The following is a 24,692-nucleotide window of genomic DNA, read 5'->3' as shown; positions in this document are numbered from 1 at the left end:
CAGTCCAGGGTATCACGATTACCGCCGGTCGGGAGATTCGAACTCGAATAATTAGTGTTGGGACGATTAATCAGAATCGGGAAATTGGAAATATCGAAAAATTTTGTGCCTGGTTTCCGATGCCAAAAAACGGTTTCTTTATCTTTTTATTTTTATTTTTTTATTTGCTTTTATTTGCAACACATTCTTCTACTTCTGGTAGTCATAATAAAATAATGAATATGGGTTTTATTTTAAACCACCAGTAAAGTTAATATCTATAGTTCATCCTCGACAAATGTGTTTCGATGCTTGAGAAAATGTCTGCACATTTAACATGTGTTTTTACGGTAATCTGCAATTTTATCGTTAAATATTTAGAGATTTATAAAGAATCGGAATCGGGAAATTAGCATGGAATCGGTAATTGCATCAGAATCGAGAAAATATTGAAATCGTTCAATCACTACTATATATATATATATATATATATATATATATATATTTTTTTTTTTTTAAATATAACTATCCACTGACACATGTTTCGTCGTCCACGACTCATCAGAGTAGCTGAATCTAGCGAGAAAGTATCGCTAATAAAAACAAATAAAAACATCTACATAAAAGTGATACATTTAGTAGTCCTGCGAGGTTAAACGCGTGGTAGAGGTTTAGGCTTATCACGCGGTGCCGATTTCAAATCTCGCTAGATTCAGCCACTCTGATGAGTCGTGGACGACGAAACACGTGTCAGTGGATAATTATATTTTAAAAGTAATATATATGCCGCTCCCCATTTAGGGGGCACCAAATTGGTCCAAGGGAAAATTATTCCCAACAGGCATTTGGGTGAAAATGCACTTTCATATAAATACTTGAATTCATTCAAAAAAGTATCGCTAACAAAAACAAATAAAAACATATATATTAAAAGTTTGACTCGTGTCTAGGTAACCCACATCTAAAATTTCAAGTGTTTAGTCCCAAAAAAATAGTCGGAGGAGGTTAGTGGAGTCTTCAGTGGTCAACCCTTTCAACTTTGATCTCTTGGCAGCCAAATTTTCGTCCCAAAACTGATTAAAGAGCTTGCTGCATGTCTGAATACCCTTTATGTAAAATTTCATATGTTTAGACCCAAAATTGGTTGAATAGTTTGCTAGAGACCGCAAAGGTAAAAATTTTTTAACTTTGACCTATTGGCAGACAAATTTTCGGCCAAAAACCGGTTGAAAAACTTGCCCTATTTCTAAATACACTTTATGTAAAATTTAAAAATGTTTAGACCAAAAATTTGCTGAGTAATTTAGTAGAAATCGCAGAGGCCATTTTTTTTTTTTTTTTAAAGCTTTGACTCCAATGTTAACCTTTTTAACATTTATTGTTTTGGGATCAAATCAAATTAAAAAGTCTGATCCATGTCCAAGTAACCGACATCTAAAATTTCAAGGGTTTAGACCCAAAATTGGCGACGGATTTTCACGAGATTTATATCGTTTTGAAGTTCGACCTTTTGGGCGACAAATATCGAAAAATTGGCTAAAAACATTAATTACTACACCCTCAACTGAGCACTTTTCTACAGGGAGGGGTCGCTCTCCCCCCCCCATATTTTCGAAAGTCATCCCCTCTTTTCGATTGACTAGCCTTAATTTAAACATTTGTCACTTGCAGTTGAGCAATGGGCGCAACAGCAATGACGTCACGTTTTTTTTTTTCTCTCAACGTTCTTTTCCTCCTTTGCGATACGAGTTCGAACCTGCCAGTCAACTACCACTTTTTTTTTCTTTGCTTAACACACACCGCTTAACACCCGGGCAACGCCGGACACTCAGGCTAGAAAATTTATAAAGACTGACTAAACTTTTCGCTATCTTCCTTGTTTCATAATTTGTTTCTTGCTTCTTGCTCTTCTATGCATTGCGATTGCGCTCTCCTACTTAAGATTTTCTACAGAAATTACCCCATACTTTATGGACACAACACACACACACACGCGCGCGCGCATACTGTATATTGCTTTATTGCAGGTCAATATTTTTATAATTTTGAAATTGCTATGAAACGCAGAGAAGTGAAATTTGGTACACTGGAAGCGCATAACCGGTGTACCTTATTTCCCTGATTTTTGTTGAATTTGAACAAATATTTTAAAACTTATGCTAATTCTTCTATTTTAAGTGTGTATCATTTTATTGCAACTAACCATAACCATAATCAACTAATTCTAACCGTAACCATAATCAACTAATTCTAACAACTCCGTAGATCACAATTGGCTAAGAAACTATTTGCTAGATAACATACTGGAAGATAAGATTTTTAAGGATGGACGGGAAATAATTCTCCTTATAATATGCCGCAAGGGAAATAAGATCTGTACTTATTTCCACTGTGACATATTACAAACTAATTTATTTTTTATTTCGTCCTGCACTGTTATTTATAGCGGCCATATTAAAAAGTCGAAAATGCCGAGATGTTTTTTTTTAATTTCATTGTGTGTGTGTGTGTGTGTGTGTGTGTGTGTGTGTGTGTGTGTGTGATATTAAATTTAATGGTTTATTACAATACTAGCGCGGATCATAAACACGCTTAAATATATTTTAATTCATGCAGGGTTTGTATTTATTATTACAGAGCCAATTCTTTATTGAATATTATATTGTACCTAATATATAGTACTGATTTCAAAAGTTTTTTTTTCTTTAAAATGACCTTAGTGCCATCAGCTAGAATCGAAACCAAAACATTTAGCGCTCCAGTCGCGTTCTCTGTAGCTATTGAAAGATAAGATTTTAAACGACTTAAATAGATGAATTGAATTTGGACATGCGCAGAAAGAAGTGAAAATATGCCGGCAAGTTGAAATGAACATTTTGCATTTAAACTTGCCGACTTTTGTACGCGTTATTCATCCATCCAAACAAACATTTTAATCTTTATAAACCATTCTTGGTCTTCGGGTCAAGATCAAAAGTGATTACATTGCTGAAGAAAGGTGACGGGCATGGAGGGGAAGAGTTAGACGACTACAGGCCCATAACTCTGCTAAACACAGAGTTGAAGATTTTGGCCAAGGTCCTGTCGAATCGGCTGCAGGTTGTTATCGACGAGTTGGTTGAACCGGAACAGAACTACGCTGTGAAGGGGAGATCAACTTGCACCTGATCCGCACGATCCTAGAGGGGGGAATTGATGACGACACGGAAGCCGCGCTGATCAACTTAGATCAGTCCAAAGCTTTCGATAGGGTCGACCATCGTTTCCTGGCATCTGTCTTAGAGGCCGCCGGTTTTAAACCGGACTTTTGCAAGTGGATCTCCATAATGTATCGACAGCCCATGGCTGTCGTGCAAGTGAATGGAAAGCGCTCGAAACCCTTTGTTATCTCTCGGTCGGTTCGTCAGGGTTGTCCGCTGTAGCCCCTGCTTTATGTCCTAGCTTTGGAGCCTCTTCTCCGCAAGCTGAGACATGGGGAGGCAAATTCGGCCCTGCGTGGAATGGCTCTGCCTGGCGGCTCAGCTGCCAAGGTATCCGCGTTCGCCGATGATGTCACGATCTTCGTGTCGGGCTTCAGAGACATTGAGGTCGTGTCGGAGGCACTCACACAGTACGAAAGAATCACGGGGGCCAAGATAAACCGCAACAAGTCGGTAGGACTGCGGTTGGGCGCATGGAGTGGCAACGCAAACCTCTCTGCGCCCTTCAGCTGGACAGATGGCCCGGTCCGGATCCTCGGCGTGTGGTTCGGACCGGGTCTCCAGCTTGACAAGAATTGGTTGGAGGTACGGTCAAAGGTGGAGGCTGCAGTCAATTCGTGGCTTCCTAGGAAACTTTCCTTAAAGGGTAGAGCTGAGGCGTGCGCCACTTACGTCTTTCCTCTCATCCTTTACCGACTGGCCGTACTTCCCCTGCCTGCACAACACCTAAAAGCTCTTGTCGAACTCTTGTCCTCGCTCCTTTGGGACAGAGGAAGACACTGGGTGAGCAGACAGGTCTGTATTCAACGTCCGTGTGAGGGAGGCTTGGGAATGCCGGACTTAAAGTGTCATCGAGATGCTGAGAGGCTGGCCTTCCTGAGCCACTATATGCAGGATGACCAACCGTGGCACCCCGTGGTTACTGCCGCCTTCCCCGACCTCGTTCTCGACCCTTCCATCGAGAGCCGTCGCAGGCCGCGGAGAGAATCTGCCTACATGAAAGAGTGCCGAGCCGCGCTAAAACGACTACCAAGGTCCAGTGACCTTGTGACTGCTACCCGTAGGGAACTCCACAGGGATCTAGTGAAGGGGGCCGCTGACGACCCGCTATGCGCGCGTTTGGGGTGGCAGCAGAGTGAGATCTGCTCCGCGTGGAGCTGGGCGCCAGGTTCGAGTCATCTGAACAATTCAGAGTTCTCTCTGACCTGGCGATTGGCCCGAAATGCACTTCCACTCAACAACATACAATGCAGTTCCGGGTTTTTGGAGTCGCCTGATTGTCCCCGTTGTGGGACAACGGCCGTAGAAACTACCGATCACGCTTTCTTTGATTGCCACGAACTCCGCCAGTACTGGTCGTATGTCAGCGAAGTGACGGCTCGCATCGATCCTGAGCATCCTCGCCCAATTACTGCATCCAATGTTGTGGACAATGTGAGGCCGCCGTGGGACCGGGAAAGACAAATGGTCTACGTTACGATCCTGGCCGTGGCGAGAATGGTGATTTGGACGTCGCGTCTGCAAGGTTGCCGGGGGGTGTTGTCTTTTTCTAATCAAGATCTGATCGCGTTCTTTAAACACCAACTACGGGTGAAGATCAGATGTGATAGAAGAAGGCTGCATCGCGCGGCATTTGACAGAAGATGGATACATGTGGCAAGTCTGTGTGTACGAAGAGGAGCCAAATTTGAATACATGTTCCCCGCCTAGGTGTGGAACGCGCAGTTCTGTTAAGTAAAATTAAACAAGTAGTCTCTCAGCTAGCTGAGTGTGTGTTCCATCCCTCCCCGATTAGGAAGCCTCCAAGATCCCCATCCCCTCTTACCTGCAATTTTTGTTTTCACCCCTTCCTCTAAATTTTACCCATCTTGGAGAAAAAGAAATACAAACTAACCTCCATCCCTTACCCACAAAAATTTTCTTTTCTCCATTCACCCCCATCTAGAGGGCATCCCCACCTAGAGACTGACCTGCAGAAGCGAGGTTCCTTTTACAAACCTAGTGGAACGGGCAGTCTATCAACTAGACGGGGTTGGGAGGGTCCTACTAATCACCTTTTTGTTTTTTCTTCCCCCGCCCTCGACACAAATGAATTATTGTACCATTTTATTGTTATCTTTTTTGTTTTTACTCGTCAATAAAAAAATGTTTTAAAAATTGGGAGTTACTAGGACGTCCCACAATATGAAAGGGTGAATGCGGTATTATGGTGAAAGAAGATACTAGCTGGGAGAAACTTTTGACTTTGTTTAGTTCTGGAGTGACAAGGATGACCAACGACCCCCAACCCCCCCCTTTTGAGTTGGCCATGTGCCTAAGTTTTTTGTTCACCGTTAATTTTACTGTATTTTTTAACATGAATAAAAGATTTAATATCTCAAAGTGTAGTATCCGTTCTTCAGATGCTACACTTAAATTTCTTGTTCTCTGTCAGTGGAGGCGAAATCCTTCACGACTGAGACAATTTTTATTTTTGTTCCTTTTCTCCAGATTAAAAAAACGACCCTGGTGTCTAACTCTGTCCCGTGGGGAGGCATTGTAAATAGGAACCATCCTTGGTGTATGATTACTATTTCTTGTTAAATTCAGTGTTATGTGACACCAGTAGTTTAAGAGTTTATTGGTTAAATATTTTGACACAGACAGACACACACACACATACATTTACTGTTTTATGTATATAGATAGTGTTTTGAAATTGTGCCGACGGACATTTTTAGAATTTCCCCAGAGTTAATATTAATTTATTTTACGACGTGATCCGTTGTACTCTAATTTTAGTATACAGAAAAAAAATTTATATCGTAAGATTCCAGAATAGTTAACAATCATGAAGTCGTAAAAACATATAATTTATATGAAACCTATTAACATGAAATTATCTGCGGGGCCCACCTAGTTTTAACATGTGGAAATGATTTCTTAGATTTTTAAACAGTATTATTACAGAATAGTTAACACTCGATAACTTGTAAAAAAAAAAAATAATAATAATAATAAATGGCCGAACCCACACATTTTTAATCTGTGGAAATGATATATAAGTTTTGCTTCTTTTTTTTTTTAATCTTAAATATCTTACAAATCGTTTCCACATGTTAAAAATTAAACGTGTTCCACCATTTTTCTTTTCTTTTTTTTTCTATTTTAGAATTATCGAGTGTAAGCTATTCTCTCATTAAACCGTTTAAAATAAGGTAAAGCTTGCGGAGAAGGCTCCGTTTTACGGTTGTTGAAAATATGGAACGGAAATTTAAATTTCGTTCCGTTTTAATCTTTATTATTATTATTATTATTATTATTATTATTATTATTATTATTATTATTGTGCCCCAGAAAACGAAAGTAATCAAAAGAATAGCATTCAACAATCGTACTTTTTATATAAGAAAAACGAAAGATTTTTTAAATAAAAATAAAATTTTATTAACAAAAATGAAATAATTTAATTTTTAAACAAAAAAACAAAAAAAAAACAATTTGGTATAACTTTTCTTTCTTTTTTTTTTATACGTAAGTCCAACTCGCCGTTCACATTAGAAATGTCGATTTTTATCGGTTTTCGGACATGCTTACAACGAATAAACATCCCAACCTTCCCCTGTTAAGAAAGTCACCCCATCCCAACCTCTCCATGTTAAGAATGACTTTCGGAATAGACACCCCCTCAACCTTGTCCGCATATCCGAAAACTTATAAAAGTTGACATGTCAAATGTGAACGATGAGTTGGACGTCATGTAAAAATACACCGAATTTAAAACAGAACGAAATTTATATTTCCGTTCCATTTTTACAACAACAACAACAACAACAACAACAACAACAACAACAACAACAACAACCGTAAAACAACATTCTCCGCAAGTTTTACCAAAAATAAATTACAAATACCCCCACGCTAAAACTATGCAAATTCTCTAGATAATTTTATTCTAATCCGTTTTATATGAATTATTTTTATTTATTTATTTTTTTTTTTTTCTTGGTGGTTAACTATTCTGGGTTTTGCCATGCATACTACTGTGCTAGAAAATTACTCATACCAGAGAATATGTCTACAAAGCCACTGTTTGCCCATGGAGTATTGTTGTCACATCTCGGTTCGTGCATCTATAATTAGCCCCCCCCCTCTTAGACAGAGTAAAAAAAACGAGTTTCGAATCTAATAGATACTGCACTTTCGGCCAAGCTCCAACCTCTGTCCTATCGCTGCAATGTCGCATCTCTGTACATGTTTTACAAGTACTTTAATGGAATGTGTTCTGATGACCTCATAGTACTTGTGCCCCCCTCCCCCCGACTAACCTGATACCAGCAAAATCCCAATCTTTCGCTGTTGAAGTTCTTAGATGTCGAAAACTAATAGTTTCTTCCCTGAGACTGATAGACTTTGGACACCCCCTCTGTTTTCTGCTTCCCTGGCTGTACTAACCTGTTGACGTTTAAATGTAATGTGAACAGGCATCTCGCTAGTCAATCCGGTGCGACTGAAAAGGATGACCCTAAAATTACAAGAGATTTCTTTCTAATATTATTCTTATGTAATTTAATTTTAAATAACAAGTTAAAAAACAAAAACAAAACTTTGGAGATCAATAAGAAACTACTATAAGATCACGTGCTCGCCCGCTCGCCTAACAATCACCCCCAACGTTGTGTATCTTTTGCATCTTCTCTTCAGACTGTGTCGTTGCATCTCACATTGGCGGCTGCCGAGGGTGATGGCGCAGTGATTAACAAGTATGAAGATAACATAAAAGACAACACAAAAATACAAATTCAGACATATTCTGCAAGTATCAGTTACACTGTGTGTGTGTGTGTGTGTGTGTGTGTGTGTGTGTGTGTGTGTGTGTGTCTCTCTCTTCTTTTTTTTTTTTTTTTTTCTTACTTCCTAACACTTGCGGAGGGGGGGGGTCATGTCGATGGTATCTCAATTCGATCAAAGATGCTTACTTCAAATCTGTGGGTTAGATTAACTCGTAGAACAATCGTTTAACTGTGAAAACGCAACGCACACACATACAGAAACATTGCTTTATATATAGTTCAGCGGGGCTACCCAGCGTTGGCCGGGCTAGAAAATGTAGCATATTTCTATAAGCACTTTTTCTCTTTCCTCCTCCCTCTCCCCACCTCCCTCTTTCTCGTCCAGCCCATTCCTCTCTCTGGATATACACATGTAAAGAGGCAATTCGTTTTTTTTACAGATTCAGCAAGGTATGAATCGGATTAAGCAAATTAACTCCCTGATTTAAAAAAAAAAAAATCAGAATTATGTCCACACACGCTCCCTTTGACGAAATCTGCGCCGGTTTACAGTCATTGAATAAATATTGTTTGCTAAAGTTCAGATATTATTCATTCGATATTGTATGATCAAATGGTCAATTGTTTATTTTGCCATTTTTTTTTTTAAGTTTAAGAAATGCTTGAATTAAAACTGTCTAGCGTTACAATATGAATCAAGATGGCCGCTGAAACTAACACACGATGCTGAGTCCTCTACGAATTTTCGTTTTTATTCTTTCGACATTTTATAGTCATGCATTTTTAATTTTTCTAAGAATATGATTTCTATTTTTCTGAGGAATATATGCAGGAAAAGAGTCGATACTGACATAATAATAAGCGATTGTTTCTGCATAACGAAACGGAGCTGTAAAAAACGTACCGAAATTAAACATTCCAAGGGAAATGTTTTGCTTGAAAAATAAATATTTGGATCTTGGAATGTAGCTATACTGATGTTCTTATATATATATATATATATATATATATATATATATATATATATATATATATATATATATATATATAATATATATATATATAATATATATATATATATATATATATGCTCTATTTTTATATTTGACATGCATTGAGTTCATAAACAAAAAGAATTGGTATACACAAAGAGTGAAACATAATTGAAAAAACGTTTTACCACATATATATATATATATATATATATATATATATATATATATATATGAGAGAGAGAGATAAATGGGAAGATAATATAGATATATGGCCTTTTCATCTTTTGTCATTTTTTAAATAAAGTTTTTACTTTGTATTTTCAGTGTGAAGATGGATGCAATCTCTACACGAAGGCACTTCACTCTTCATGCCATGAACTCTGTTTCAAGGACCCTAATTTACAGGTAAGATTCATTTCTACTTCAAGGTTTACATCAGGATTTCTCGTTCTTTGCGGATCTTTTCCACGCCCGTTTGAATACAACCCACTTTAAATACAAAATAAGGGTACCTGCCTCTCTGTTAGAAACTTCACATAATCTTTATATTAATAAAGCTGTGTGACCACTTTGCATCTGTCAGTGTATATGTGTTTCTCGCCTTTAGGTGACTTACACACTATATTTTTTTAAATGTATTATGATTTCATTATTTATTAAAATTTAAGACACAAAAGTACCAAAATGAACCTTTAAAAATTTTATTAAAATATCATTTATTAAATATATTATTAATATTATTTCTTTATTTAAATTAGTGATGGGACGATTCCAATATTTTTCCCGTTTCCGATACAATTTCTGATTCCGTACTAAATTCCCAATTCCGATACAATTCCCGATTCTGCTTCTTTATAAATCTCTAAATATTTAACTATAGATTTGTTATTTTTTCCTGATTAACATAAAAACACTTTTAAAATGTTGATATATTTTCTGAAACGTAAAAAATATGATTGTGGGGGGGGGATAGTCTATCGAGTTTAGTTTTACTGATTGTTTAAAATTAATAAATATTTACTCTTTTAACAGTAAAACAAATAGCGGAAATTTTTGTTTTAAACAAAATCAAATAAAAAAGACAATTAAAAGAATCATAATTTGACATCGGAAAATAGGCGCGCATTTTTTTCCGATTCTGATATCGATTCCGATATCCCAAAAAGTTTCGATTTTTTTTTTTTTTTTTTTTTTCGACTCCCTATTCCGATTTGGACAAATCGTCCCAACACTAATTTAAATATAAATTAATTTAACGATGGAATTAAAGCTAACGTATTGCATTTCGGTTACTTTGTAAACAGATCCACCATTTTAATTATTTGTTAATAATTGAAAAATAATGCGTCACTTTGTTAGCATTTAAGATTTGAATGAATACGGAAGCATTTAAAACTGTTGAAAAGAAAGTCACTTAAACCGGTTTTAAAATTCGTAACAAATCTTCGCGTTTATTTACTTATTTATTTTTGTTTGCAGACTGTTATCCTCATCTCCATAGTTGTTGTTGTTTCACGACGTTTCGGCCAGCTATTCGAAGGCCAGAGGAATAGTTGGCCGAAACATGGCGAAACAACAACTATAAAGATGAGGATAACAGTTCGCAAATAAAAATAAATAAATACATATACAAATTACTCCTCTCAAAAGATTCCACTAATAATAAAATAAACCTTTATGTAATTAAATGATTGAAAATTTTGGAAATAATGCACATCCAATAATTTCAATAATGTACATTAAACCAAGATTAATAATAATTAGTTTTCAAACTATGACAATCGAAAATATTTATCTCTTTAATGATGTTCGTGGAGTTCGTTCAATAGCTGATCTATTAACTATTGTAATTGGACAGATCTGTCGGTTTATAGATAAATCAGGAAAGAGTAGGATCATTGCGCTCGACATTTTGAAGATGCTCGACAGTGTTGTATTCTGGTCTTCTACATAAACTTCGAGGTTATGGTAAAGTTTTTGACATTGGTTAGGTCTTTTCTTTCTGCTTGCAAGGAACTATTGGTGGAGTATCTTCATTTTCTTTCCCTTTCAATGCCGGTATTCTTCACTGCTCTATTCTAAGTGCAACACTGTTTCTTCTTTTTATAATTGACCTTCCAGAGAATATTATTGAGAAAATTAACACTTATGCTGATGACATCATCCTCTATTCTAGTATTGCTTCTCGCCCATCTTCCTCGAATCAGTTGAAATGTGCAGTTGATCTAAAAAATTAATCTGGATTCAGCTATGGATTGGGATAAGAAATGGTTTGTTTCCTTTAATCCTGTTATAACAGCTATTGCCTTTAAATCGCAGGCGTTCCCCTTTTTCCTTCGTGAAATTCTTATGGGTGGCTCTCGATGAAAAATTGTCTCTACAACTTCTTGGTCTTTTTTTTTTCTCATTAAATCTTTCACATATATTAAATCTATTGCTCTTTCCTGCTTTCTAATTCCTACATTCATCGCTCTTTCCATTCTTTCGTCTCTGGTTTTTATCGATTCTATCTCTTTTCATTTTGTTATTATGTTTTCTTTCTTTTTAATCCTAGTTTTCTTTCTTTTTAATCCTAGTTTTCTTTCTTTTTAATCCTAGTTTTCTTTCTTTTTAATCCTAGTTTTCTTTCTTTTTAATCCTAGTTTTCTTTCCTTTTAATCCTAGTTTTCTTCTTTCTTCTCGTTCATTTTTATTTCTTCTCTTGTCCATTTTTATCTTGAGTTTTTTTTTTCTGTGCAATATTTGATTTCTACTCCTCTGCGCCACCTGGTTTCCTTCTATCCTTCTCTCCTCTCTATTTCCATCCTTCTTTTTTTTGTCACCTTTTCCCATTTTCGTTCTCTCTTGTCTCCTTCCGTGTTCCCCTCAATCCCTATCCATCATCTCCTTTTTCTTCGCAAAACCCCCTTTTCGTTTTCTTTTTCCCTCAAATTCTCCACGTTTGCAAATCACTCTGCACATATTTTCTTATTGTTCTGCCCCTGTCACTACAGAATCTCACACAACTCCAAAGCTACTCATTCTTCTGCTTGCCTCTTCAAAATCAACGGACTTAGGTATTTCCTTTGAACAAAAAGACTTAGAATTGCCAGCAACAAGAACCGCATCTCGTTTTCCAATTACCAATACACGGTCTTCAGAAATGGCTTAGATCTCCATGGCATTTCCTTCATTATATACCTTGCACATTTCTCAATCATTCTTCGTCTTCCTCCCTTTCCTCCTCCTTTCTCTCTTCTCACTCCCTCTGTCTTTTTCCCCTCTATCTCTCTCGCCCCCCTCTCTTTTTTCGATGACTGATAGGCTGCAGTTTCACGCTTTCAAATCTGACATTTATAGTTTGTAAAATTTGCTTGCAATTCAAAATGATTATTCATGGTGCAAATGTCATTAAGCCAATAGAAATTTCAGTTCTTCATTTTCAGATTTGGGTTTCTACTTACTCTACCTGCAACTTCCTTCCTGCTTCAATTGTCTACCTATATATATATTAGCCGGGGGGGGTAGTCCGGCTTTGCCCGGGCGTAAAATTCGCTTAAATATGATATTTTAATTTGTCAAAGTTTTTGTATATATTATATAGAATCCTGATTTAAAAAAAAAAAAACAATAAAAAAAGTGTTTGGATGCCATCAGCTAGAACCGAAAGCAAAACTGTAGAATTCAAAAACTGATGAAGTTACCACTGTACCAGCGTGACACTCATATAAACTGGTTAAAAATTAAAAATAAACTAAGATAAATGTACAAAATGCATGACGATTTTTTTTTCAATTTTGACCCAGTTTTGTACTCTTTAAAAACTATTTAAACTGGCTAAAGACCCATAAAAGAATGGTCCATAAAATCCAATCATTTGAGGTTCCTAGCGCCGCTCCGCGACATTAAGTTTCGAAAGAGATTGTTTGAAAATAGACAGACAGATATATATAGCCTTATATATATACATGTGTGTATGTGACGTTACCCACGTTCACACACGTAGGCCCAACACGTTGTAGCAGAATTCGTTGCAAGGAATATAGAAAAGCTAATAACTCCACTCTTGTTTTTGTTACATTTACTTCTGGACACTTTCCCAAATAAACCGTGATCGTGCTCCTTCTCTCTGACCTCTGTCCTCTTGAACGTTGTTTCGAATGTGCTCTCTAATATCGTTTCGAACGTGCTCTCAGACGTCATCCACGTCTTTAACGTGATCGTCTCCCTCTCCTTGTTTATAATCTTTTTTCTTCTTTTTATCGTGACGTCATTTTGCACACAGCTCGGTATTTGCATATAGCCGCCATACGTGCGTCTGCACTTTGTCATATATATACATATATATATGTGTGTGTGTGTGTACATATATATATATATATATATATATATATATATAAAATAAAAGTTACAATAAGTTTACTAAGGTAATCAAAATGGTAAACTTAAAATATATTATAAATATTAAAGAGTTAATATTTACAAGTAAAATAAACTCAGCCATATTTTATTAATAATTTGTTCATATATATATATATATATATATATATATATATATATATACAGCTTATTTCTCGTTTTCGTGGGTAGTAGTTTACTTCTTATAGCATTCATATTTAATTCTGTCTCGACTATGTTTCAAAAAATTGTATTTCTAATCAATTTAATCGATTACATATTTTATCCTATTGATATGTCCAATTTACTTAATAATATTTCGGAAGAGGGAAAGGGAAAACCTCTTTCTATCGATCCTAATTAACCAGGAACAAATATAATTAGTATGGCTTTGACAATAGCATATTCTTTTCATTGTTTTAACTCTAGAGTATATATCCGATACAATTAGACACAATCAACCGAGAACCACATCACTCTACATGAAAACATATAAGATATAAAATGGGTATATACCTGAGAATTAAAACAAGAAAAAGAATATGCTGCTGTCGTAGCCCTAGTAATGTGACATATTTTGCTGATTCACCGGTACATTCACATTTCAAGCGTTTTCATTTACGAATCGACATACATTCGACTAGTCGATACGTTTCTTCAAATAAACGAATTAGTAGTGAGATGAATTTATTTTATTTATTTTGAAGCAACTTTCGTAAGTTTGTATTTAAAACAGAAGATACTCTAGTTGCTTAATCTTTTTTTTGTTTGTAATATTTACCGGGCAGGAAAGGAAATTCATAGAAGAAAACTATGCAAAACGTATGTTTTTACGAACAAACGATACTCTTATCTGGTATTCAATTGTGTTGTTTCTTATAGATATTAAAAAAAAAATGAGAAATCATACACAAAGCCGTGTCGTAGTTAGGTTGTTAATTTTATTTTATTTCGGACTACTAGTCTCATCTTATCTTTTTTATTTGGTGCACAACGTTTCGGCCAACTTCCTATGGCCTTCGTCAGGTGGTAACCGCGACGGATAGGAACTTCGAATCTCCTAACTGCATTCTCAGCCATCACTGTCATCCGTAGTTGTTGTCGTCTCACCACATTTTTGACCAATTACCTCTGGCACGCTTTGGGTGGGATTGAAACCGCTATCTTCAGACAATGTTTATCTGGAACCGTAGAGATTCAACGTCTCTATCAACTGAAGATAGCGGTTTACATCCCACCCAAAGCGTGCCAGAGGTAATTGGTCAAAAATGTGGTGAGACGACAACAACTACGGATGACAGTGATGGCTGAGAATGCAGTTAGGAGATTCGAAGTTCCTATCCGTCGCGGTTACCACCTGACGAAGGCCAGAGGAAGTTGGCCGAAACGTTGTGCACCAAATAAAAAAGATAAGATGAGACTAGTAGTCCGAAATAAAATAAAATTAACATACAATGCTCATCTAAAAAATAAAAAAATTCCAATAAGGAATAATATATATATGTAGTTAGGTTGGTTTATTTATTTTTTTTTTTTACGAAAACTGTTCTAGCGAATATTAAATGTAATATATTATTTAATGAAGTCATTCTATTGGATTTTTGGATTTATAGTTTTAAAATTGCATTGCAATTTAAGATGTAGAAATAATTTTTTTGTTTAAATATTCATAAAAATTAAATGTCAATATTTTTTACAACTTTCTATTTAGTTTTGATAACTTTAATATTGAAAAATAAAGTACGGAGAGAACAATACATTTAAAAAAAAATACCTTGGCGGATTTATTAGTGTCAAGACGATTAATCGAAATAAGGAATTTTAAAAAAAATGGAACTTTTTGCAGCATCGAAATCGTTATAGGAATCGGAAAATTTCAACCTAATTTCCAATGCCAAAACGATTCTTTTATTTCTTTCTTCTTTTGTTTACGAGTTAATTTTCTATTGCTAATACTAATTATACAGCGATGAATAATTATTGATTTTAAATTAACAGTAATACTAAGATCTTTATATTAACCCATCTAAGACGGTCATCTGAATAAAAATTTGCAAAATACAACCCTATAGCTAAATATTTAGAGATTTTAAAATAATCGGAACCAGTATGTGCATTGGAATCGGGAATTTAGATCAGAATCAGTAATTGCATCGGAATCGGGAAAACATTTGAATCGTCCCATCACTAGTCATATATATATATATGTATATATATAATCTTATTATTATTATTAATTTTTAACGATACAAAGCTTATATAATGCTTTAAAAATAATAGACGGGAAAACCCTAGAGGCCCCCTTTCGCCAACAAACGCATCAGTAGTAAGTCCTTGCTCAACACCGAAATACAAAAAAAAAAAAAAAAAATTATCACAAAAGAGCAAATGCCCAGGGATACACGAGAAAAACAACGAAAAAAAAAACGAATGGGAATTCTTATAAAATAATATATATGCAAGTATATAAAACGTATATACAAATAAGATGAAAGGGAGTATGGGAACGATTAAAATATATCTCCGAGCAAGTCCAATGATTTAATAAATTTCTTCTGCCGATATATATATATATATATATATATATATATATATATATATATATATATATATATATAGAGAGAGAGAGAGAGAGAGAGTGCCTACGTGAAATAATCGACACTGACTCCAAAATCTTTAAATGGTTTTGAGAGTCAGCCCGGTGTAAGATTCTAAAACAATCCATTTTATATGCATTAGCATAAGCCGGATTTTCGATTAGGTGTTGGCCAATGGCAGATTCTAAAGTGGGAGAGGGGCGAGAGTGGGGTGGCTTGCCCTGTCTAGTTTCTGCTGGGATATGCAGATTAATGCGTGTCTGCAAATTTAAGAAGGTTCACTCTCTCTCTCTCTTTCTCTCTAATATATATATATATATATATATATATATATATATATATATATATATATATACTAGACTATCCGTGACCCCGTTGGGTCAGTATGTTAGCTATGGAATTCATGTATGAGCGTGACACTTGTGACGTAAAGAAAATAGTTTTTTTTTTGACATAACAGAAACATTTCTTTGAAAGTATATTAAAATGGAAAATTACGGACGGATCACTTAAACATGAAAAAAATCCTCCCTATTCGTGTAAAGTTACTTATTTTTTCGAATAATCGCTCAAAAATTGAAAATTAAACATGCTTTTCCTTGAATCGAACGCCGACGAAAGTCACTTAGCAACAAAAACGCACATGAACCAATCGATGAGAAATATAAGAATGAAAAACCCATATTGGAATCCTTCAACCAAGTTATAGAAACTTAAAATCTAAAAAAAAAAAATAATTAATAAAACCTGAAGCGAAAAAAAATAAAACCTAAATAAATAAAATAAAACTAATATTGAAACAGATTAGTAAATGTGTCAACAAATTCACCGTTCTCACACAACTATTTTGTATCTAGAAATGTAAACAAAAAATAAAAAAAGGAAGGAAAAGGGACGGATAGAGAGTAGTAGTAGTAGTAATCTTGGTTTTACTACAATTGTTCTTATGTTTTTCAACGGGTTAAAGTTGTTTAGTTGTAAGAAAATAGCGACAGTATAGTTGTAACAAAGAATAGTTGCAAAACACCCCCACTCTTCCCATGTTAAATAATAATTTCGAAATGATAACGTTAATATTTCAGTGCGCAGGTCAAAATCTGCAAAAGAAGCGATTTGTGTTTATTTTTTTACGTTGTTATGGGTTAATGATTATGCGCGCATGCACAACCGGATGTCGTAAATCGGAAAGTGGGTTACATCACTCGTTACAAGGTCATTTGAGTTTTATAATTATATATATATATATATATAGAGAGAGAGAGAGAGAGATGTATTTAATATACATATTACTTATACATGTGCGTGTGTGTGTGTGTTTTAACTATGCAACCATACTTGCAATTTCACCACGCTTGTATTTTCATTCACGTTTCTCTATTTTTGAGTCTCACGTTTACGCCGGCTATCATAGAATGTCATGCGATATAACCTCTCTCTCTCTCTCTCTCTCTCTCTCTCTCTCTCTCTCTCTCTCTCTCTCTCTCTCTCTCTCTCTCTCTCTCTCTCTCTCTCTCTCTCTCTCTCTCTCTCTCTCAACACCGTAAATTTATTTTCCTATTAAACTGGTAAACCAACAGCTTTTAAAATACCGTTGAATCGCCTCTTTTGTGTGTGGGTAGTTTTTCTTTATTTCTTCCCTACCCCTCCTATCACTCTCATATCCATATGTTAAAATTATATATAAGATACGGTTCCTTAAAATACTGAATTTGTAAACTCAAAGAATATGGTTGAAAAATTCTTTGAATTGAGTTGAATTATTATTTTTATTTATTTATTTATTTTTGTATTTCTCGATTTCTTGTTGTCTTTAAGTGACGTTCAGGTGTTGCGCCAAACTCGAAAAGAGGAAATGCATTCTTTGCAAACGGGATGTGGTTACACGCAGCTGGCATGGGAGTGACTTAAGAATAAATATTCCGACAATAATCTTAAACTAAACTAATAATAATAATAATAATAATAATAATAATAATAATTTTCTGTAACTTACGATAAATATGAATTTCCTTTTACCTGCTTTTTTTTTATTTATTTATTTTAATTACATATAACTAGCAGGGCTATCCGGTTTTGCCTGGGACCATAAAAAAGCAAAATACAAATGTGTGTACAATCTTTATATTAAAATTATAGCTCTCTCCCTATCTCAATCTCTCTATCTTCCTCTCTTTCACCCTTCCTCGGTTTTTCGCAACTTTCTCCGCCAGTCTTCGTTCACCTTCGTCCAACCCATATCTCTCTATTGAAAAAAAAAATAATAATGTAAATCATTCACCTTTTCTTTTATATAATATATAACATTGGAAATGGCTGAAAAAGCGATCGCTTCCCCTGAGGAAACCTTGCGCAGTGGCCTCCAAATATATATATATATATATGTATATATATATATATATATATATATATATATATATATATTCTTGTCAGCCCCTTTTAATAAACTTGTTTCTTATCATTGAGCACTTTCAGTTGTAATAAAGTTGGTCAACTTGACTCATAAGCGTAGATCGTCATAGAATGATTAGATCACTCTGACTGACGTTAAAAGCATTTAATAAGAATAAATGTTTAATTTCAACTTGTATCTCTCGCGGTAGACGATAGCTGAATGGTTCAGGTCCTTGGTAATGACTTCTGTTGCCGGGGTTCGAATGTCTCGATTGGCGTTAATCGTAACACCCTGCACTGATGATTCCCGAAAGGATGAAACACTAGTGCCCGTAGGTATTTAATAATTATTATAGTAAAATAATAAATAATCTCAGGATAGGAACACAGATTAATTAATCGTATGGTATCAAATCTTACAGGATATTTTTTTTGTTTTCTTTTTTTTTGGGGGGGGGGTATCATATAAGACAATCCCAGCCAAAACGAGAATAGCTCAATAAATTCACATCCTTTCATTGTATCTACTCTTATTTCATCTATTTTCTTTATCTATGCCCCCTAAAAAGATGTAATTAATTTTTAAATATATTTTCTTTGTATGGGCTTAAAATAATATTATTTCGAATTAAATCTAATATTTGCTAATGACTTTTCCTCTGAGGAGATGAACCTACATCGAAAATCCATGGGTTAAGGAGAAAAGAAATCTGAACTATGCTATATTCAAACAATAAATTTCTGTTCTGAAAATTGATGTTTTTCTGAATGAAATTTAACCAAAAAACTATATATAATATATATATACATATATATATATATATATACAATCAGATTGCCTGGTATTGCTCGGTCGTAAAATACGATTAAATTTGATTAATACAGATTTTGTATTTATTGTTATATTATATTGGACCATTGGACAATATATAGCAATGATTTAAAAAAAGTTTAAAAAAAATGACTAGTGCACGACCACCGAGAATCGAAACCAAAACGTTTAGCTTACAATTTAGTTTTGCCTCTGCTGTTGAAGACCGAACTATGAAGATATGTTTGCTGCAAGGCTAAAAATGAAGGCATGAATCAATAGCTACTACGTTATGCATGCATGTTCGTAATGCCGGCGTCTGACCTTCACCCGGCGATTAAAAATTTTTTTTTTTTTTTTTTAATTTTTACACTTTTGTACAGATTTACCTGAGCTAAAACCCAAATGTTTCGCATGGGTTCAAATACCTTATATAGGAAGTTTCATATCTGTAAACCAAAACTGTAGCAGGAGTTTCGTAGGCAAAATTTTTTAAACAAAATATATACGTATGCATAAATATATATATATGAAAAGGGTTTTGTGTTAACTATAAGATTTTTACGCAAATATTACGCAAGTATAAATTATGTAGAATATCTGCATGAATATAATTACACGTAATAGTTAACTAAAGATGGCCATTCCATAAGAGAACCGAAAAACTAATAGGGAATTAATTAAAATTAATGTTTAAAAGAATAAGAAATAAGCTAGATCTTTTGCTAGTGAATGCAATTCCACGATCCATATAGAAAGTTTTATTTTCTTTTTAAATAAAGAGAAAAAAGGATTTTAATATGAATATCAAAACGCACAAATATATATATATATATATATATATATTAATTATAGATATTATTAATCTAGGGCAATGCCGACTAAGAATATACCAACTTTGTGGATGTCTGTTTTGTAGTTATACTGATAGTGGTAGATCAACCTGTATCTAGGTTAAAATGACTTTCTCAAATATGTTTCAGGCATTTCATAATTTTTATAGCATAAATGTAAATGAAAATTTTTTTTCCTTTCTGGAAAAATCACAAATGAATCATGGACAATCAATATATAAAACAGGAAGTTCCTTTTGTTTAATTTGATTTACTTCTCTCTGAATCTTTTTATGATCCATTCTTTTAAAGACATCATTTCTAAAGACTTTCTGATATGAAAAAGAAATGACTTCTTAGAGTATTGATTATCACAATTTATAGATTATGCTGATTGATTGAGAGTGAAATGAGAAAGAAAGGACTGCAAAGGCTTCAGATTGATAATGAACTGGCTGACAGAACAGACTGAGATGTACATGTGTATGCGTGCGTATGCTCATATAGAATAAACATCTTTTTTTATAAACGTCATATCGATTCTTACGGAAATAGAATCTCAAAGCAAAAGTGAAACTCAACTGTTCAAACTTTTAAATATTTATGTCAAACTGTGTAATTGAGATATGAATAGAAATAATTGACGGACTAAAGTTGTGTGATACTGTGATTTATTGTTCGTTTCGAAACACAGAAAGGCTGACTAAAACGTGTTGCTATTAAAATTATTCGAAACAACGGACAAAGATCTTCATGAGAGCGTTGTTACTAAATGAACACTGCACATCACAAACGTGGAATTTCATACAAAAAAAAGGTCTTCTAGATTCTAGACTTCAATAAATAAATAAATAATAAAAAAAATCAACTAATAGTAAAATGGGAATTCATCCATTAAAACAATGTTTTACTTGTTCATACATTTAAAAAAAATCATCTAGAACGGTTCAATGGTTCGGAAATTGATTTGAGCCTTAAAAAAGCATTATAGGATTCCGTAAACAGAAACTGAGAAAATATTACATTTAAATTCGAAACACAACACTGATTTCCATCCACTAGATTAATAAGGGGAGACTTTTGTGTACTATTCAATTTGTGTTACGTATGTTTTGATTCTTCTAGAAACACATGTTAGTTTTTCTTTGTTTCGAAACTGAAACTAAATCACAGTATGGCATAATTTTTATCTGCCAATATATATATATATATATATATATATATATATATATATATATATTGTATGTGTTTGTAGTATTAAAGGTGGACTCTGTGTCGGGAATGAAAAAAGGCAACTAGTGATATGTAACGTCCTAGCCCATGGAGTTAAGGACAATTTTGTGACTGGGTTCAGATCTCCCGATCAGCAATAATAATTATTTTCATACACAGATGATTGCGAAACACTAGTGTCTGTAGGCATGAAAATAATTATTAATATTTATTGTCAATTCGTTTTCCCGTGAGATATCTCAAATGTTTAGAGATACAATATATATCTATAAAAGGGAACGTGTCTGTGCATATTTCCCTACGCAATTTTGTCTACAGACTCGAAATTTGATATACAAGGTGCTGAGATTTGGGAAAATCTTTATGATTGCTTTTCGGCCAGAAATTTGTCTGTTAAGGGGTAAAAGTTCAACGATTTGACCTTTGAGAACTCTACCAAACTCCTCCCACAATTTGGGGGTCTACACACTTGAAATGTTAGATATAGGTTCCTTGGACATGGATCTAACTTAATAACTTGATTTGAGGCCAAACAATAATGGTTAAGGCGTCATAATAGGGGTGCAAGTTAAAAAAAATTTACCTTTTTTTTCTGCTCAACATATACCTCCAAACACCCGGGCAACGCCGGTCTGAAATGCTAGTATAATATATGAGAGAGAGAGAGAGAGAGAGAGAGAGAGAGAGAGAGAGAAATAACATTCGGAACATTTAAAAATGCTAAGGTTCGTAATTTCTAAATAATGTGTATATAATAAAAAAAGTGAATGTAATTTAACACAATGTAAATATTAATATTAACCTCTTCTGTTAAAAATTGCCCACGTATTTAATTAAACACCCCAACATGTGACCATGACAAAATATATAAATTTTAAATACCAAACGTAATTAAAGAAAAGCAAACAAACATAAAATTTTAAGAACTTAAATGAAATAATCTGCCCAAGGATGACGGAAATGTTCCAGTAGAAAGCGCTCGCTACGCAAAAACAAACATATGGATTCAACTTATATAACTTTGATAAAAATATAAAAAGAAAAATTTGGAGATTGGAAAAGGTAAAAAAGAAAAGAATGATAATAAAAAGACTGCTTTTTGATAACATTTGCCTCGACGGGAACATGCTGCTCTGCTCTTAATGTTTACTATATTACTTTCCATGCCCGCATATATATATATATATATATATATATATATATATATATATATATATATATATATATATATATATATATATATATGCGGGCATGGAAAGTAATATAGTTAACATTAAGCTCAGAAAATTAAAAGGACTAGTTGTTAAAACTGTAAAAGAAAAGACTAGATATTCTAGTAAAAAATGTGATGAATGTATAACTTAAAATATTGCGGCATTAAGCATATTTTAAATTCAATTTAACATTATATATAAGTTCTTAATGCTGCCATATTTAAAGTTATAAAAATATAAATTCATTATGTTCTTTTACTAGAATGATTTTTTTTCTTTTCCAGTTTTGATTACTTTTCTAAGCGTAATCTCAACCATATTACTTTTCATGCTCGCATTTTTCTATGTAATCCATGATTTTTCCAGGCTTGCTTTGAAATAATATTTTTTGTGTGTTCAATATCATACACATTGTCAACAATCCATAGAAAAATTATAACCAACTTCTTAAATTGACTAAATAAGAAAATCAAGTAAAAGACGTAATTAAGTAAATAAACAGAAGGTACAAAAAAAAAGAGAAAAACAGAATTAACGGGCAACGTCGTAAACGAAATATTAGCAGCCTTAGCACAGTAAAGAGCACCACATTTGTTAACTCTCTCTATATATCCCAAATAAGATGGCATGCGACCGACATTTCCGCTACGATGAAAAAGTTGCTATGGTAACCAACAACCAATCAGAAGAAACCATCTCTCGCGTTCCTTAATAATTCTGAGGACTTTTGAACACCAGAAATTTTATAACTTTTGTTTTAATGAATGAAAATTAAAATTTTTTATTTCAAAATATTGCTGAGAAGGTGACCTTTGAACTGTAAAAATTGCTTGAAATTTGGTCGCAAAATGAGTGAAAGGGGAAGCTTTAAAGCACTTCTAAATGAGTAAAACTAATACTTAACCATATATTCAAACACGGTAGTGTTTGAATTTCACATATACACACACATACGTCAAATACAAATGTATTATGCCTTGACTATTGGCAACTATCTTCTGTAACTTTAGAACGACATTATAGACATATTTATTCCTAATAATAAAATCTTACATTACATTCATAACAATCGCACCATCTTTAAGCGAAGTAGTTCCTATGTCCCCCTCTAGATCTAAAGTGCTCCTACCGCCCCCCGTGATCACCGGGAAGAAATATACACATACCTATATGTTTTTTTGGCATCCTTCGTAACTGGATCATAAACTTATAGACATACTTTTACCTTTCCATTTCCCAATTCAAAAATAATTTCTCATTTCTCCCTTCTAAAATTCCGGCAATTCTCATTGGCTGAATATTCTCATATTACAGAATTCTATTCTTCTCTATATTATAAAAATAAAAAAAATGGCGTCACTATGAAACATTATTTGACCCGGTGATGGGTCTGATAAAAAAAACTACATCTGTTTTATAACTATTGCAACAAAGAAAAAAAAATTAAATGTATATAAACATTTCACAAAACAACTTCTACAGAGAAAAATACGTACACATATTTGGATCTTCAGTGAATTTACACTTCCATTCTTGTGTTCGATCCAGCGTGCGTTCGTTAAATAAAAAACATCTGTTTTTACATATATTAAATGTTATATAAACTGCAATTTCTCCGGATAAATTTATTTATATATAGAGAGAGAGAGAGATAGATAGATAGATAGATAGATATTCGTAAAACATACAATTACATTTACAAAATTTGTTTTTTAGTTTTGACCCGTTATTTCTTTATATTTATATGTATTTCTTTGTGCGTATGTTCGCGTAAGCGTGCGTTGCCAAAGAAAAACACAACTTCTCTATTTTAAATAATTTGCATTAACATTTATCACATGTTAATAAACATTACAAACTGAAAGTTCTATTTACATAATTAAATATCGATCTAATCAATAAATTTCCAGTATTTTTTCACCGTTCTGTCTTGCTATTCTTTTCCCGTTGCCTTCCGGTCAAATTATGTGGGGTGTTCATTGTTCGAGTCTGCCGATACAATAGGGTACTTCTTCGTTATTAATGCGATACCATACAGCCGAAAGGTTGATTATATTTAAAAAACACAATTATACCTATTTACATTCTTGGTCTATTTAAGTCTTGACCTGATAAAAGACTGTGCTTTTTCGTTATTGTAAAAAAGTTGATTTTTATTTACAAACAATATCGATTTATGCATTCCATGCTTCAACAAAACAAATACTTTCGGTGGCCATTTCTGCTTGGTCACGTGACATTTGCCGTATTAAATACATTAGAAATAGCTTACATTTCTATTTCCTGCGAA

General features: G+C 33.8%; 1 protein-coding gene across 3 annotated transcripts in view; it reads left to right on the top strand.

Moving 5' to 3' along the window:
* Positions 1–24,692, top strand: part of LOC145239826 (proto-oncogene tyrosine-protein kinase ROS-like) — a 682,889-nt gene that overhangs the window by 371,512 nt on the left and 286,685 nt on the right. For all 3 annotated transcript variants that reach the window (XM_080103360.1, XM_080103359.1, XM_080103361.1), the window contains exon 3: positions 9,271–9,351. In XM_080103360.1, coding sequence (XP_079959486.1) covers positions 9,271–9,351 — 81 coding nt within the window. The remainder of the gene's footprint in view (positions 1–9,270; positions 9,352–24,692) is intronic.

Source organism: Euprymna scolopes, chromosome 19 (assembly GCF_053919585.1).
Source record: "Euprymna scolopes isolate OS-2025 chromosome 19, ASM5391958v1, whole genome shotgun sequence".
NCBI lineage: Eukaryota > Metazoa > Mollusca > Cephalopoda > Sepiida > Sepiolidae > Euprymna > Euprymna scolopes.
The sequence above is the reverse complement of the archived record's forward strand: the minus strand, read 5'-3'. Positions and strand labels throughout refer to the sequence as shown.